This window comes from Elgaria multicarinata, chromosome 5 (genome assembly GCF_023053635.1).
Source record: "Elgaria multicarinata webbii isolate HBS135686 ecotype San Diego chromosome 5, rElgMul1.1.pri, whole genome shotgun sequence".
Lineage (NCBI taxonomy): Eukaryota > Metazoa > Chordata > Lepidosauria > Squamata > Anguidae > Elgaria > Elgaria multicarinata.
The window spans coordinates 89,904,174-89,921,909 of record NC_086175.1 but is presented as its reverse complement, the minus strand read 5'-3'; the positions used below and the strand labels follow the sequence as shown (position 1 = coordinate 89,921,909).

The 17,736-nt window shown below is 44.9% G+C and overlaps 1 protein-coding gene across 2 annotated transcripts; it reads right to left on the bottom strand.

Moving 5' to 3' along the window:
- Positions 1–670: 670 nt before the first annotated feature.
- Positions 671–17,439, bottom strand: ADPRH (ADP-ribosylarginine hydrolase). Of its 2 annotated transcripts, none has more exons than XM_063126785.1 (4): positions 17,288–17,439; positions 14,630–14,963; positions 3,802–4,162; positions 671–2,689 (listed from the first exon to the last, which is right to left on the bottom strand). In XM_063126785.1, the coding sequence occupies exons 2-4, from the start codon at positions 14,940–14,942 to the stop codon at positions 2,293–2,295; spliced, it is 1,071 nt and encodes a 356-aa protein (XP_062982855.1). In that variant the 5' UTR covers positions 14,943–14,963; positions 17,288–17,439; the 3' UTR covers positions 671–2,292. The 2 variants fall into 2 exon arrangements, with proteins under 2 accessions (XP_062982855.1, XP_062982856.1); XM_063126786.1 differs by having other exon boundaries at positions 14,630–14,960; positions 17,294–17,439.
- Between the last annotated feature and the right edge of the window lie 297 nt (positions 17,440–17,736).

The following is a 17,736-nucleotide window of genomic DNA, read 5'->3' as shown; positions in this document are numbered from 1 at the left end:
TTGAAATTGTGACTTAATGTCCTGTGTTGATGGCTTTGAAACTCTGCTACCAAAGCCTTCCCTCTCTCTGTTGATGCAACCCAGCTGTCAAAAGAGGACTTCCTACCAGTGCCTGCGATGTCAAATTGTAAGTTCAGCTGTAGCAAGCCCCCGGGGTTCTTTCTCTAGCCCTGCACTTGGCACAGCTCCTGCACATGGGAGTGATTCCTCTGAAAAGCGTGAATGAACAGCTGTCACAGGCATTGCCAACACTTGGACCAATGCCTGGTCCCAGGCACTGCCAAGTAGCCTAAGATGAGCCACCTGTAGTACGAAAAGATGGACTGCATTGGCCTGTTCCCCTATTGCGTTGAAAGCTAAGGCTGTGGCCATACTGCTTTGCCTGGCATTAGAAGCACTGGCAAGCATTCAGAAGAGCTGCTTCCCCTAAATGAAATAGAACTGTGCTGGGGGAGGAAGGAGGAGGAGGAGACCATGGCCATGTGCACAGCCCATCCCCATGACCATCTCTATGGCCAGCCATCGCTTTAACATTTCCTAATGAGAGGGGGGAAATGCCTTGCTTGAGGAGTACCCTACAAGCTTTTAATGTAGATTTCCTTCCCTGGATTCAGCCCAAGCTATTACTCTCTTCCCACAGAATTCTCTGAGGTACAATGCAGGCAGCACATTTGAATGATTAAAAACTTTATTCACATTTCAAAGGTATTTCAAAGGTATTGATTAAAGGAGAAAGTGAACTTAATACCAAATACCATTCCTACATGTGAATATGAACCCAAACAGGACAAACAAATGAAAGATCTCTCAGCTGATTAGCAACCAGTGAAGCAAAAGAAATGGTTATAATGAAGCAAAACTAGCAAAGAAAAATAACTTCCATCTGCTTAAAATGCAAGTAAGATGGCAATATCTGGGCCAAGGGGGGTCACTAGCATTCTTGCTTTAGATTTTCAAATCCTGTTTCAGACCCTGTATTTAAGGGTCACGCTTAGAAATTAACCTTCATGGGGGGGAGGGAAGGCTAAACGTTCTCAGAAAGCTCACCTCAGGAACAGCTCCTACAAATTCGGTCTCATTTGGCTTTTATTCTCCTAGGCACAAAAAACATTAGGAGGCACACACACACCCCGTATGTGCCCTAAAAAGCCATTCTCACCAAGGTAAAGGTCTGCATCCCTGTCTCTTGGTTATGTTTTTGTTCATTTAAGAGCAGGCCTTGTTGAACTCAGATTTACTCCTGAGTAGACATATATAGCATTGCACTGTTATTCTGAGCAAAGATTTTACAGACATTTTAAGCTGAAGTTAATTCTACAGTGGCTGTGGAGCCTCATCTTTAATAAGATGCTCAGAAGTTGCTTTTACAGTCGTAGATGCTACGACTAAAAACACTCAGATGCTTCAGTCGAGGCAGGCCATCAGTGCAGCTAGTAGTTGGCCAATCAGAGGGGAAAGAGGAAGGCAAACTCAAAAGTGAAAGAGAAGCAGGGCAAGGCAAGATTATCTGAAAGCAAATTCAGTAACAGAGACCTCAGATTATACTACCTGCTACCCAAATCTTTTCTACAATCTAAAAAAAGTCATTTGTAGCCCATAAAGGGTAGGTTTTGACAGTAAAGCATGTCTAGATGCAAAACTCTTTAAGCGTTTCATTTCTAAATACATCAAAGGAGCATGAAAATTATACCAGACATCTGTGTTCATGGCAAATTTTAGAAATACAGCCCACAACTAGTTCCTTTTGTATCCTACAGCCCACATTCCAGCATCAATTCCTAGTTTTTCTACATTTTATTAGCACGTGAAGATAAGACTGGACAGCTTGCCCTATCCTCTCCCCTGGCCATACCTGGGGGGAGGATAACTAATTATCTCCTGCTTGTTGGCATGGCTTCCATCAGTAGAATGGGGAAGTAGGGGGATTCCTCCCCTGCCTCACAAGCTGTCCCAACTAGTGCACTGAAAATGTGCTCAGGAGATTTAGGGGACCCTGCAGAGCAAACCCAGCAATGGGAGTCCTGTTTCACATTATTTATTTATTATATTTTTATACCACCCAATAGCCGAAGCTCTCTGGGCGGTTCACAAAAATTAATCACATGTGTAATTCCACTTGCACAACATTGGATTTTGCTCAGTGTTAACTCAGCTAGCATTTTATTCTGCTATATTTAAATCTCTGCCTTATGGCATTGTGTTTTTGATAAGCTTAAGCAGCAGCAGAGCCTATTAGCAAATTCTTGATCTCTGCAAGTCCCTTCGGTCTCACCATCTCCAAGTGCCACTGAACTATTCTGAAGCCAAGCTAAGGTGATAGAGCTCCTTTGCTACTTTCTCTAATCGGTCTCTGTATTCAATTTCGTTATAGTTACTTGCACTGACCCCTTTGAAGCCATGCATTGCCCCCCACCAGCATGCAGCAATGACTGCGGTTGAGTCACTGTCCCCACCATGGAAGAAACCCCTCTGAGCTAGCTCAGTCCAGTTCTCAGAACCAAGGAAGGCATCGTAAGCAATCATGGGAGCATCATGCCCGCTGCTGCCTCCCCAGCCAGAAAAACTCAAATCCTTATAGAATTGATCTCTCTCTTTCACACCATATACTGCCGGGAAGGAAGGAAGGGATTTGCCATCTGAAATGCCTCTGGTTTTCAGGTACCTCTTCCACTGGTTTTCAAAGTAGTTCCTATGGAATATAAACAGAAATCCAAAGTTTTTCTCAAAATCCTAACTCAACAAAGAGCATGTATAATAATAGAGGAAAGGGTGCAAGCACATATCTATGTAGGATTTTGCATTAAAAAAATCCTGAAATATATCTTACATAAATAGAACAAGTGGACCTAAAATGAATGTAGAAGGTTTTGACATTCTAGATCAGGGACAAACAACAGGATACCCACAGGCATCAATGCACTCCTGGACACTTTTCTTAGCACCCACTAAGGTGCCCTAACCCCTCCCACTTCTTTTTAGTGAACTCTATAGCTCTGATTGCTGTGAAATTGGTTTCTGTTGGCGCTGAAAACTCTGGTTTAAAGGAGTTGTTAAGTGCAACTCAGCCCCTACCCTCTGCCTTGTACTCCATCCTTTAAGCAGGTTACTTGTCCTTTGCTATCCCTTCTATGGTAGCCATTTTGTGGTAGTACCCAGGACAGTTTCTAAAATTGCCCAAGGCTTGAAAAGGTGGCCTGTTCTGACCTAGGTTATGAAGACAGGTTTGGCAATAGCTATAGATCAACAAATGTTCTCTCTGTTGCTGAGACACTATTCTCTGAGGACAACGCTTCAAGGTTTTAGGGTAAAAGGCACTGTCTGTTCCCTCTCCTCTATGCGGAAGTCACCATGTTGGTTTCCAGCATAGGATACATTGCATCATATTTGTACCTATTTAAATTTATCACAGGGGTGAGTGGAAGGTAAATCTGGATCTACTGGTAGAACCCTGGATGGTTTACAACAAATCAGCAAGGATTTCTGATTCCAAATTGTTAAAACAACAGCAGCAACAAAATGACTTCCTCCCTGCCCTAAATTATGCTGCTGAAATGAAGAGAGTTTGGGGGTAAACAGGAATGGATTTTTATATGGAGAGACTAAGCTTTATCCAGTTTTGTTATTCAAAACAAGTTCTTAGGCTCATTTTTTTGTCTTTGCACTAGGATCTGGTTGGCGGATCTCCAGGCTGTAAAAAATAAATAAATAAAGTTGATCCACAAGCCTGATGTCTGCCCACCCCTGATCTATAGGATACCCTTAGGGCCTTCAAGCCGCTATAAACACAACACACAAGCTCACCAGTGCTCCAAATTCTTTTCCACAAAGCAAGCAGACTTCTGGATATGGACTTGTGCCTTTGGCAGCACCTCCATCAATCCTTTCCCCCACTCGTGCGGTGGCTTGTGATTAACGGCGTAAGCAGTGAAGAGGGCAGAAGCCAAGGATCCAAGGTAGCCCGTGGGATGGTGGTGAGTCATGCGTCCGCTCTCTATGCTGACTGCAATCAGGGTTTCCAGCTGTTCTGGATGACAGAATCTCAGTCCAATGCACATGGATCTCATAGCTGCTCCACACCCTCCTGCTGCTTCATTGAAGTTGGGTTTCCAGCTCTCTGGATTTTCTGGATCCAAATCCAGTGCATTTTGCATGCAGGTACCACCTATGAAGGATGGAAAAGGGGGGAACCTTGTACAAGTACCTAAAATGCTCTGTTGCAGCTTAAACTGAGGCCATAGCTAGACCTAAGGTTTAACCCTGGATCATCCAGGGGTCAAACCTGTCCACCTAGGTTCCACACAGGGGATCCAGTGCTCAGGCAGGGGTGAACCCTGGATGATCCCAGGATAAACCTTAGGTCTAGCTGTGGCCTGAGTGTCCTCAACCTGTGTCCCTATGCCCTCAGCCCAACCACACAGCTTACAAGACAATTCCAGTTTATCTATGTGCCCTCAGCATAATCATACACCACTTTGCCAGCCACCTGTCACTTGGCAAGCAATGACTTCCTGAAATTTTATTACGGTATTTATATGCCACCACCTCATGCCAAAGGACCTCAAGGAAGGGAAGGGGGTTTCCACAACCTTGAAGCAAAAGCATTAAATGTGTAACAATGAAACAGTAATAAGAACGCACCCTTAAAACACACAAGCAGCAATAAAATAACGGGGTTCAACCTATACCTGAGAAACAGAACTTAGAACACAGCCCAGAAGCCCCAAATGCCCTCTGAAATAAAATAGTTTTTACGTGCTGCCAAAAGGGAGGACAGACTGCACACACCAAAGGAAGACGTCCCAAATGGCTTGGTGCCACTGTGGAAAAGGCTCTGCTCTGAATACCCTCTTGCAAAATCTTCACAAAGGAAATCCAGAGCAAAGCTTCTGAAGTAGATCTCAATGAATGAGTAGTTGTGGGAGGAAGTGGTCCTTCTGGTTCTCACCTGGGTAGGACACTTTTCCTCCTGTCTATAATCTGGCAGACCCAATGACTGATACAGGTGGAGAAGAAGAAAGTAGGTTCAAACAAACTCATCTGTTAAACTGCTGTCAAGTAAGCAGCTCAGTTCAGACAACACGGTAGTCAACACAGTGTGAAAACTCAACGGTTGAGTTTTTAGGAGGTACTCCCCACACAACATGTTCCAACTCCACCGTTGTGTGACTGTGGGCTACTGTGGAGTTGAGTAAAATCCATTGCGACGTTTGACTAACAGTTCCTCCACCACCTCTCCTCGCCCAATCCTCCCAATGGTATCCCATTAGCCATTGCTGCAAAAAAAAAACCAACCAATCCCCACAGCTCTCGTAGAGCAGCACTCACTCCTTTCACCACTCTTGCCAGGGAACTCTGTAGCCAGTGGGAATAGTCAACTCAATGCCACAGAAAACTTGACAGAGCCCTCCACACAACACAACAGTTGTGCAGGAACTCTCCTCTGCACAGCGTGGATATTCTGTGTGGAGCGTTTTCCACAAAAAAAACCTCCATTGCGTGGATATTTCCTGCCAGACAACACAATTCTCAACAGCGGGGTAAAAATTCCACCGTGGAATTCTAAAACCACCATTGAGAAACGTGTTGTCTGAACTGAGCCAGAATGTCACCGTTTTGCCCTGCTGCTGTGTGGGAATGTGTGTAAGAATGCACTATGAAAATCAGGAAGTGACAAAGTCCATATCAAGGAGGAAGTGCATGCAGGCTGCATGTTACAATTAGAAAACTACCATTGCTGAGATATGTAAAATGTGTGCGGGGCGGGGGTCTATTTCTTTATCTGCTCGCATTCATGGAATGGAATCCTTGTGTGTCCCAGAAACTATTCTTCCTTAAGCAAATGAATATGGAGAACAAATCTCTTTTAAAAAATTCTACTTATCCCAGCTACCTGAGCGCTTTTTCAATAGCAAACAGCAGGGCAGGTATTGTGAAGCACATCTCTTGATTCTGCCAATATTAACAAACTGACACACTTAAGATCATAGCTCCCATTGATCAGGAGAATGAAACCCTAGCACTATTTGCTTCTGTTGTCTCACAGACCACATGGTTTGTTCAACTCGTAAAACTGAAGAAGATCATGGTATTGGATACTTTTTAAGAAAAATAAAACATGATCCTTTCTATAAAGAATTGATTGGCAATTTGCTCTTGTAACTACTGTGTGGCAATGTATACGAACCCCAGGCACATTATTGCCACAGTTTGAATGCGCAGTGGCTCCTTGCATGCTGCAAACCTTTCATATGAAGCAAGCACCCTGTGCAGAATCTGTAAGTTTCCACACCAATACAATCCCTCCTCAAACCATTTTTCGAAAAGAACAGAGAAATTCATGGAAGATGTTAGGTAAATAGAATCTTTCTGTTGGGATGATATTGGGTGCTAGGGGGAGAAATCAATGGGAGAAGACTATGCTTGTAGCTTGTAGGCTTCCTGGAGAAATCTGGTTGGCTACTGTTGGAAACTGAGTGCTTGACTAGATGGACTTTTAATTTGATTCAACAGAATTCTCCTTACATAACAATCCTATGGTCCCTGGTAGGGCATCACAGGGGCCATAGTATATGGTGGATTCCCTTCGCCAGAAGCCAGAGATGGAGCTATGACCTGGGAGGGGGAGCCAAGTGGGGATCCCCCACCCAACTCCAGCCACGATGGAACATCCACAGCAACTCTTCTTGACTCAGACAAGGACCGGGGAGTGCAGGTGGAAAGTGGACATGCCAGTGACTGGGGAGGGGAATGAAGAGGTGGACATGGATCCACAATGTCCCCCGTCCCCACCCCTGCCCACTGGGTAAGCCAGCTGGAAGGGCTCAGAGGCCCATCTAGCTCTAAATGCTGTTTAAGGAGGGAGGTGAAAATGCCTCCACTGTTCCTTACCCACTGCCTGGATCCTCGCCTGCAGGGCGATGGATAATCAAAGCATCCCATGCAGCTCTGTTGCATTTTTTAATTCCACCACCCAAAAGCTCACAGATACGACAGGCTTAACATTAAAGCAGCCATGGCACAACTGGAGTATCTACTTACTGCTCTCTCATTCACTTAGGATACTCAAGATGCACCATGAGGGAAGTGTTGCAATATGTAAATCTACATAAACTTCAGTCAGAAGAAGCAGTTGCATTCTTCCAGACTTGCCACATACAAACCTTTTGAACTGATAGGATTTCCTACGTTCATTTGTATATTCTGAGTCACAGATCACAAGAAAATATATTCTTGCAATCCTAGATCTCGTTAGAAGGAAATCCCACAATGCTCAAAGGAGCTATATATAGGATTGCAGTTTGATGGCTTAATACAGGAATGGGGAGCCTCGGGCCCTTGGAGGGTCTTCATTTGGCCACCAGGGGCTCCCTCCATAGCCCCGCCTCAAGCCATGAAAGTTAGCAGGGATTAGAAGGGAGGATGGTACACTAAGGGGGATTCTCCACTGTTATTTCTGATCCCTGATAGGAAACAGGAGGGATTCCCTTTAGAGAGCAGTTCATTCTCCCAATTGGGAGGGCAAGTGGTGCACTAAATGGGTTTGCCTGTCCAGCATCCTCCCTAACAGGGGCAAGTGCAGAACAAACAAAGCCATCCAGGAACCAGATGACATCACGGGGAAAGCCCCTGCCCCTGATGTTATCCAGCCCATGGAGGTCTCAGGAGGCAGTGTCATCTGGTCCCCCACCCCAAACACAATTCCCATTGCTGACTTAATATAACAATGATAAACCATCTGATCAATGATTCTGATTGCTTGTAACTTCCCCATTTGGTTGCTCCATCAAACACTGTTAACAAAGTGTATTGTCCATGTTGGACTGAAGCTCAGTGATAGAGCAGATACTTTGCGTGAAAAAGGTCCCAGGTTCCATCCCTGGCATCTCTGGTAGGACTGGGAAAGACTCCTGTCTAAAATCCTGGAAAGCCACTGCCAATCAAGGGAGACCAGCCTTCCCCAACCCAGTGCCTTCATTGGACTGCAACTCTTATCATTGGCTATGTTGGCTGGGGTGACAGGAGTTGTAGCCCAACACACCTGGAGACACCAGGTTGAGGAAGGCTGATAGAGACAATACTGAGTTCTATGGATCAATGGCTGACAATGGTGATGTTCTCACAACAAGTTAGCCCACACTTAGTGGTTGACTGTGGGTTGTCGATGAACTGCGGGTTGTTTGTTGAAACGTGGGTTAGGGTGTTGTCTAAACCCAGGGCATTTTCTGCAGGATGGCTTGTTAACCATGCAATGTGACTTATTTTACTTGAACAAACCATCTTGAGAATCCATGGTTTGTTGTTGGATTGTTCTGCGTAGCTAACAAGCCACCCTGCAAAAAAATATCCTGGGTTCAGACAATACACTAACCTATAGTTGAATAAACAACCCACGGTTCAACAAACAACCCACACTCAACCACTGAGTGTGGGTTAGTGTGTTGTGTGAATAGCCCCAATATAATGCAGCCCCTTATGTAGAGTGACCATATGAAAAGGAGGACAGGGCTCCTGTATCTTTCACAGTTGTACAGAAAAGGGAATTTCAGTAGGTGTCATTTGTATGCATTCAGCACCTGGTGAAATTCCTTCTTCATCCCAACAGTTAAAGCTGCAGGAGCCCTGCCCTCTTTAGAAAGAGTGACCAGGTACAAAAGAGAGCAGGGCTCCTGCAGCTTTGTGATGAAGGGGGAATTTCAGGAAGTGCTGCATGCATACAAATGACACCTAGTGTTAGGCCCTCTGAGGAGTTGCTGGGGATGGACTCAGAGGAGGAGGAAACAGAACCTGTGCAGGCAGAGGCTAGTGTCACGGCTGCTGAACTGGTGCCAGCTGGGAGTGGGGCCAACTCAGAGAATGAAGGGGAAGCAGAGCCAAGTACCAGTGTGCCGGTGATTAAACCAGCAGGGAGCTTGGCCAATTCAGAAGACACAGAGGGAGAAACAACAAACTTACCTGCACAGTTGTTTAGACATCATAGGGCGGAAAAGGAGGCCCGGCGCAGATCTCTGCGTATTTATACTAGACGCCAACTCAATAGGGAACACCTGTAGCTGCCAGGGAGGGGTATTTAGAGAGCTGGGAAGCAACAAGAACTTGCCAGAGATTAACTGAGCATCCTGGCGAAAGCTCTTGCTTCCTGTTTCGGCTTGTGTTGACCTTGTATCCTGATTGAACTTTGGACCGGCTTGGAATTCGTGACCTGCTCCTATCCCTGGACCTCTGGATTGCTTTTTGGACTCTCTCTACCTCTCGTAAGCCCTTGACTTTTGGAACTGAACTGGACTTTGCTTATGTTTAAAACGTTTTATATTAAAGAGTGAACTGTGTTATTTCATAGCACAGATAAAGACAAATTCCAGCGTGTGTTGCTGAGTTTGTGGCTGAATTCTTGGAGTTTGTCTGGGCACGCTGCCCACGTCTGTATCTCCGTTCAATTAGCTGGTCTATTGGCAGCTTTCCCGGACACCTGCTGAAATTCCTTTTTCTATACAACTTTTAAAGATACAGGAGCCCTGTCCTCCTTTTCATATGGTCACTTTACCTCACGTTCAATTTTTAGAGAGCTTCCTAGAGGAATTTTAGGGTATCAGAGCTACTAAGGTAAAGCCACCTGGGGACTGCTCATCCCTACACCAATCCCGTGGGATTCGTAAGTTTCAGCAAAATGATCAGTTGGCAAGGTCTGAGCAACAGACTGTCTTCAGGACACAAAATCCCAGCCAACTTTTTAATTATATGTACATCTGATTCATCATTAAGCCCTCAGTACAGGAGGGCTCATGTCCAGAGTCAAAAGTTCCAAAATATGAAAATGTCATATATGTGCACATGATGGCACCATAAGAACAAACATTTACTTTGGGGAAATCAAAACACTTAGGAAAAGTGCTGCATTTAGCTCAATAATCTTAGTCCAACTGAGTAACAGTGGGAGGCCAGTATTTCTATCATGATAGTCAAGCTGAGGTCAAAAGACAAGGGTTCCAGTGATTATTATTTTTTTAAAGTAAAGGAAACTGAAATCAAAACTGGGGATTCCCCACACAATAGTGGGTTCCTGGCCTTAATCACTATGCTACCCTACCTATATTTTCTGGTTCACAGTCATTTCACTGAAGCAAGTTTCTTCCTTTCTTTCTCTCTAAAAATAAAAACCTTTTTCTCAATTTACAAGTCTCTTGTTCATACACTCTTGTTTTCTGTTCCTTTTGGGTGGATGTATCTATTGCTACATTTGGTGAAATCTCCAAGGAGGAGGTAGCATCACAGGAAAGAAGGACGTAAGCATAGTAACCGGGGCCTTCTCCACTCTAGGGCCTATTAGCACAGTTCAGGCACTGCTGTCCTGCAACTCACTGGAAGTGGTTCTGCATGGCGCATAAATGCAGTGTGATATGATGCCCACAATGCCCATCTCTACAGCAATGGCGGGGGGGACGGGACCCCATGCTGGCTATTGATAAACTGTGGGAGAAGGGAACCATTTTTAGTTAATTTCTTATAAGGTGGTGGTGGTAGTAGTTGTTTTTAAGGAGGTACTTCTACTCCAGAGCACCCACAAAAATTACAAAAGCAAGCAAGGAGAAAGGCAGGTTGTCTTTCCAGGATCAGAAGCTGCTGTGCGATTGGTCAGCTTCAGGCTTCCCCAGAGACACCTAGTCAGCCACTGTGGGAAACCGGATACTGGCGTAGAAAAACTTTTGGTTGGATCCAGAGGGATCTTATTCAGTTTTCCCAGGTCATAGGAGAGTAATTAGAAGTGGCATCTCTGAGGGGGTTTTTTTTGGAGGGGGGGTGACTGGGGGGAGAAGAAGGGTTGGTTCTGTCATAGCTAAAGTTACAGATAGTGAAATGCTTTCAAACAAACAAACAAACAAAAAATCCCAGCACTTTCTTGTTGCACTGAAGTGCAAATACAGTATACAGTAATGAGTTATCTTTTCTTTAAAAAATCATGGGGGGATTCTGAGTTTGGGGGTGCCTTCCAGTGACACCAAGCTGGGGAGAGGCTGATAAAGCAGTGATGTCGGCCTTGATTTGGAAGCCATTTTGGGGGCCAGTGCGGGAGGAGGGGAAGGGATTCCCCCATGCCTCTTTCAAGAGAGTGGGGGGGAAACCCTCACTGGCGTAGAAACTCACGCTACCGAAACAGTATTATTTATTGCATTTTTATACCGCCCAATAGCCAAAGCTCCCTGGGCGGTTCACAAAAATTAAACTATTCAAAGTATAAAACAAACAGTATAAAAACATGATAAAGCACAACCAGGATAAAAGCAGCAGCAGTGCAGAAATACAAATTTAAAATGCAAAGTTAAAATTAAATTTATAGACTGTTAAAATGCTGAGAGAATAAAAAGGTCTTCACCTGGCGTCTGCTAGGATATAGTGTAGATGCCAGGCAAACTCTCCTTAGGGAGACCATTCCACAGCAGAGAATTCCTTCCTCTGCTGTAAGACATCACACTACTTTGCAAGCCTTTACACAGCTTAGTGTGACGGAAAGCCCCCATTTTCAACCAATTTGGAGCTGTCATGAGCACGCCAATGACATTTTTTTGTGCTTCAGCACAACTAGGAAGTTTTTAGGGGAAGGATGGTAGGTCTATAGTAGAGCACCTGTTCTGCATGCAGAAGGTCCCAGCTTCCTAAGTGTGCCAGATTTTTTTTAAAAAAAGAAGCCTAACTCAGGTTCTAAACAGAATAGAGGGAAGGGCATGGAAGGGCAGCAAGCCAAGACAGGTGACACGATACTGCTTTGCAAATCAGAAAAATAATCCCAAACAGGGTCTTCAGTTGTTGTATTTATGGAGGTAAAACAGGAGGGTAACAGGGAATGCAACTCTTTGGCAGCAATGTCGTCAGAATTCTCGGTAATGCCTGAGTGAGCGAAAGGTGGCAAGTCCTCCAAAAACAGAAAGTATGGAAGCAAGCTTCCCCAGTGATCCATAGGGAGCTGACTGGAGTGATTAAATGCTCAATGGGTTGGATCCACATTTGCTCATACATAGACTCATTAATTTCAATGTGTCTACTCTAAGTATGAGTAAATATGGATCCAACCCACTGAGCACTTCATTACTCCAGTCAGGTCAATAGAAATTGTTGGGGAGCCCAATGATTTCAATGTGTCTTAAGTATGAGTAAATGCATCACTTCTAAGAGAGACCATCCACCAAATTCAGCCAATGGAACGCTCTGGATTGTGTTTCAGCGTACTGTGATGAGTTTATCTTCCTTGTGCACCACAATATTCCTTTGCAGAACATATGGTACAACTTTGCATGGAAAGATGCAGCCATCTCACTTCTGAACAGATGTCCCATACAAATCCCATGTTGAGCTGCTTATCATCTTTGGCACACTTGGCCCTTTAAAAGTTAATGCCTTTGTTAATGGTGTGCTGCTTTTAATGATGCACTGGTTTTAAATGTTTGAATTAGTTTTATGTACTTTATGGTGTTTTTAATTGTGTTGTACCCCGCCTCGATCCAGAGGGAGAGGCGGGTAACAAATAAATATATTAGCATTCACAGATCTGCGGGAAAACTACATCCAGATTGTAGCATGTACAAGCAAACAAGCAATCCTTCCCAAATTCCCCATTTCAGTCACTAAAGATGTAATTCAGCCACAGATGTGATCATCAGATAAGGAAGCAAATAGAGAGGGTGGGGAGAAGACATGGCACACAAGGCAGCATCCTTTCCTTAATTTAAAGTGGTTCCTCAATCTTGGGATTGATTTAAAACAAAACAAAAATCCCAGCATGCCCTGCAGCTCTTCTCTCATTCTGAAGCAGTCAGGAGCAAAATACTTTAAAAAGAGAAACACAGACAAAGCCACCTTTCTCTAAACCAGGGTAGTTCCCAACAGCCTTGGCTAGCGGTCAGGATGATGGACATTGTAATCTAAAAATATCTGGAGGGCCACAGCTTTAAATGAAGAAAGTGTCACTTTCTGGCAGCCTTCCCCAACCTGGTGCCCTCCAACTCCCAGGATTCCTGGCCATGGCGCTGGGACTGACAGGAAGTCCCAAAACATCTAGCAGAAACCAGATTGGGGAAGGCAGCTTAAAGGATATATGCAAGTCTTTTCACAACAATAAGGTGACCAGGTGGCCGCACCTTTAGAAGTTGCCATTCAGGGAGCTACCCTGGTTTAGAGAAAGGTGGCTTTGCTGGGATTTTTTAATGTGAGGTTTTATTGAATTGGGAGGTAACCCTGTAATGGAATGGAAATGTCCTCAACTACACTGTATTTTAAACATGGTAATTTCTCTGAGAAGGTTGGAGCCAATGGTTTTTCTAATCTTTCGGGGAAGCATGTCCTACTAAAGAATGGAATGGCTGTACAGTGCCAGAATGGGACGATTCCACACTTCCTGCTGCCTATGGGTGTGGTCAGGTGAATCAGAACATCTCAGCTCAGTACTGAAGGTCATGGAGGAACCCTAGCTTCTCTCAGCCTAACCTACCTCACAGGACGAGCAAAAGCTTAAAAGGAGCTACAACAGCGTACACCACCTTGAACGAGAGCAAGAAAGGAGACAAGGGCCCCATTCAGAAGACACCTTAAACCATGGCTTTAACCACAGTGGTTAAGCCAGAAAGCCAGGCTGCATTCAGAAGACATCTTAAACCACAGCTTTAACCATACTGAATAAAGCAAAAAGCCTGTGGTTAAAGCCATGGTTTGTGTCTTCTGAAAACAGCCTGGTTTGCTGGCTTAACCTAAATGAAGGGAGGCAGTGGTTTCAATAAGAATGTTAAGGATAATTGCTGTTTTCAAATACCATGTAAGTAATGGTTATTCCATATGCTTTTATGTTCTATATAGCATGTCCTGAGGAAGCATTCCCAGCGAAACAGCTCATGTTGCTTTCATCATACGAATGTACTTTATTTTGATTACTACTAACGTATATGTTACACGCCACCAATACATAGGTATACTTTTGAAATAGAATAATTGTCTAAGTATTTTGTTTAAATTTGTGATATGGCATGTGTTTGTATACTAATGTGATTGGTTATGACATATAAGTAATATGTTCACATAGTTTGAAGCAGTATAATGTAACTTGTCAATAAGAATAAGAACAATAATATATCCATATATTAAAAAAAAATAATTGTTTGGTTCATTCCTAATTGTGGTTGGAGGGTGTCCCACCCCAGCTTTTGTCGCATTTCTGGCTTAACCACCGTAGTTAAAGACATGGTTTAAGGTGTCTTCTGAATGGGCCACTGTGAATAAACACTGCTATCACAATACTAGGCTCCTTTGGCTCTTTCTTATCCACTTGGCAGCCTTTCCCAGCTTGGCACCCTCCAAATGTGTGGGACAACCATTCCCACCATCCACATTCCATGCTGGCTGGGGGTGATGGGAGTTGTAGCCCAACAGCCCCTATGCTGTGCTCAGAGGCCAGATTGGAAAAAACAGTTGAATAACGACTCTGTTATCAGGGGGAGGTATAAAGTTTGCCAAGCGTCAAACAGAACTATAAAATGGGGCTTTTATAGCAGTGATACAGGACAGAAGGCCTTTGGGAAAAGTCAGTTTCCAATCCAACACCCCAACAGCATTTCTATTTTCTTCAATGTTAACATTTAGGAAAGATTACCTGGAGCTCGTCCTACCATGTCGTCCATGCAGTCCCTGTAGTTTGTGGCAATGAGTTTATACAAGTGGGTTAAGTCCGGGGTCTTCCCAGCTTCTACCAAGGCTTCAGCAGTTGCCAAGTGCATGACTGTATCATCGCTGACCCTCCAGCCTGCCACGTTGAGTTTGTCCACGCCACCCATTTGGGCCAGCTCATTGTGAATCTTCTCACCACTCCGTTGGAACTCCCATTTTCTATTGTAAAAGCCCAGGGCATCTCCAGCGGCACTCAGCACCATGGCAGCCACATAGTTCTCTAGCAAGCACGAACACATGATCTGTCCCCCTGGCCTCTCCTACCCCCAAAAAAGACAAGATAAAAATTCAATAAAGTCTCTAATTAAAAAAAAGGTTAGAACTGTAATGTGTTTGAATTCCCTGTTCACCTCAAACTAAGATGCACAAATTTCAGTGGTTTTATTAAATATATTTCGGTCTGGTTCTGCCAGTCACTATCAATTGAGTCTCCTCCTTCTTTGGTATGTTTGTGTGTGTTTAACCAAGGTTGCTATAACTTGCAAAAACACAGAAAGATCCTTGTAGGGACCATATAAGTGCTGTTCACATGACCAAACATGTAAGGAAGAGTAGATGGAGGCAGCAAGCCCTCCGTGCAGTCACAAATGCCTCCATTTGCATGACTTTGTACAAATTGCATGCAAAGCTTCATACATATGGCCAGGGATCTTGCAAAAGCACTGTTCTCAACCATGTATGTACATGCATACAGTTTGTACACACTTTGTAGAAGTGAAAAGGAATGCATGCATAGGAGGGATAGAGAAGGTCCAGCCCACGGGGCTTTCCCCATCCAGCAGAGCAGCTTCCTCCCAGGGCCCTGCCCTGCCCTGCCCTGCCCCGCCCCCCTCGGCCAGGGAGGGAAAACTCTTGGATCAACAGGTGCTCATTTTATTATTTTTACTTTAAAAACATACTTTGCTTTTCTACAACAAAATGGTGCTTATTTCCAAGTAAGGGTACAATCCTGTGCATGTTTAGATAGGAAAAAAGTCATACAACTCCCAGCATGCCCCAGGCAGCTATAGTGGCTGGGGCATGCTGGGAGTTGTAGGCCTTTTTTCTGTCTAAACATGCATAGGATTGAACCTTAAATGTATTTGGCATCAGGGCAGCAGACGCAGGGGGCATTTTATTCTGGTTGTCATGATGGTGCTATGAATTAAGAGAACTGAAGCAAATGCAAAGCATGGAATTAAGGTGGAAAGCAAAGGAGAAAGCTACCAACTTTAGACCAACTCTAAAAGTTGTGTGTGTGTGTGTGTGTGTGTGTGTGTGTGTATAAGATCATTAAATCCAGCATCTAAAATCACCTAGCTACCCTACTTGATGTTATAAGCCACCAATGGCAAATAGTAAGTAAAGGCAGGTGTCTGTTACTATTTTTTTATTTGCTGAAAAATTTAACTTGTATTAATGCCTACAGCACAGCAACCTGTCATGTATTTTGCAGCAAAAGCACCAAATATACACTACATGTGGACAAATACATAATTACAATTTTCTGCCCATGCACAACCAATACAAATCATGTTACTATTTGAGTGTAGCATAAGACACGGTGAAACAAGTGTTATATGACCACTAGGTTATAGTATATGAAACAAAACTGTATGACTACAGGTACTTTTAGGGCGCAATCCTATGCATGCTTAGACAGGAGAAAAGTCCTTCAACTCCCAGCATTCTCCAGCCAGCTTAAACTTTTCCACCAGAGCCACAATGGCCAGACTGCTTACTCCAGAGTTTTGGCGTGCCATCAGGAGGGCTTTGTCTGGGACTACTCTGAAATAAGGTTTGCAATCCAATGCTCCAATCCTAGGCATCGCGTTTTTATCTTGGAATTGTAATGACGCGCTGACTTCAACCAGGAAATCTGACTGACAGGAGTTAAAAGTGCAAGTCGATTCCGACTCTATTCCGGGCAGTACAACTCCCCCTAGTAACTGGTCGTCGCCGCCTCTCGGAGTGTAGGAGTGGGGACAAAACTCAAAGGAGTAAGAGGGAGTCGTTTGTTACGAGAGTAATGAAGACAAATCGCAGCCTTGACCCTCTGCTTGGTACTTGACACATTCCTAAAGGCGCAGCGTTGCCAACGCCCCTATTCCAAACATGCCGCCTCCCCACCGCCGAGAGAGCCGCTCCTTGGTTCTTGGCTCCTGTTTCCGGGAGCAAGTGCGGAGGATCCGAAGACGAAAGCGTATTCAACGCGTCTCTCCTCACCACACAGCCCTTCCTTGTCAGCCCGCATTTTCCCATCCGTAACTCTGCCTGCGAAGGGACTTACTTCTGTGTAAACATCCCTGGAATTGTCCTGCAAGGCTACATTCCTAGGGACGCTTTCTTGAGAATAAGCAATTTAGGCCAATGTTATGGACGCTTAGACAAGGAAAAAGACGCCTACGACCCCCACCATTCAAGGCTGGCTGGGGAATGCTGGGAGTTGTAGAGCTTTTTCCTGTCTGAACATGCATAGCATAGCATTGCATTGCGCCCTTCCTTACTCTCGCGTAGGCATGCATACATGCAGCCTTTAACGCAGAAGTACGGACGCAGAGGGGAGGTTCGAGACAAACTGGAGGGTCGCGTATCTTGGGCTTACCCGGACACAGATTGGGCTGTTCAAACTTCGAGACACGGAAAATATGGGGCAGTTTTGCTCTGGAGGCGTTCAGCGCTGGAAGCCGGCATGGAAACCCCCTTCGCCTGAACGAAAAGTGAAACGGGAAGCGGGAGCGGCTTGGCCGCGTACGACAGCAGCCAATCCAGCTCGGGCCCCGGAGGCGTGCGAGGAGCTGCGGCGAACTGACGGGGCGGGGAGTTTGGGGCGGAGGAAGGGGAGGCGGAGCAGCTCCTGATCATGTGAGCGCTCCCGGCGAGGGATACTCGGTTTCCGAGAAGCGTTGCCGAGATTTCCCACGTTGAAGGCGCGATCCTACGGATGTTTACAAAAGTTGCCGGGGAGGGGGGAGGCCTACAACTCCCAGCATGGCTGGGGAATGCTGGGAGTTGCAGGACCTTTTTTCTGTCTAAACGTCCGTAGGGTTGCGC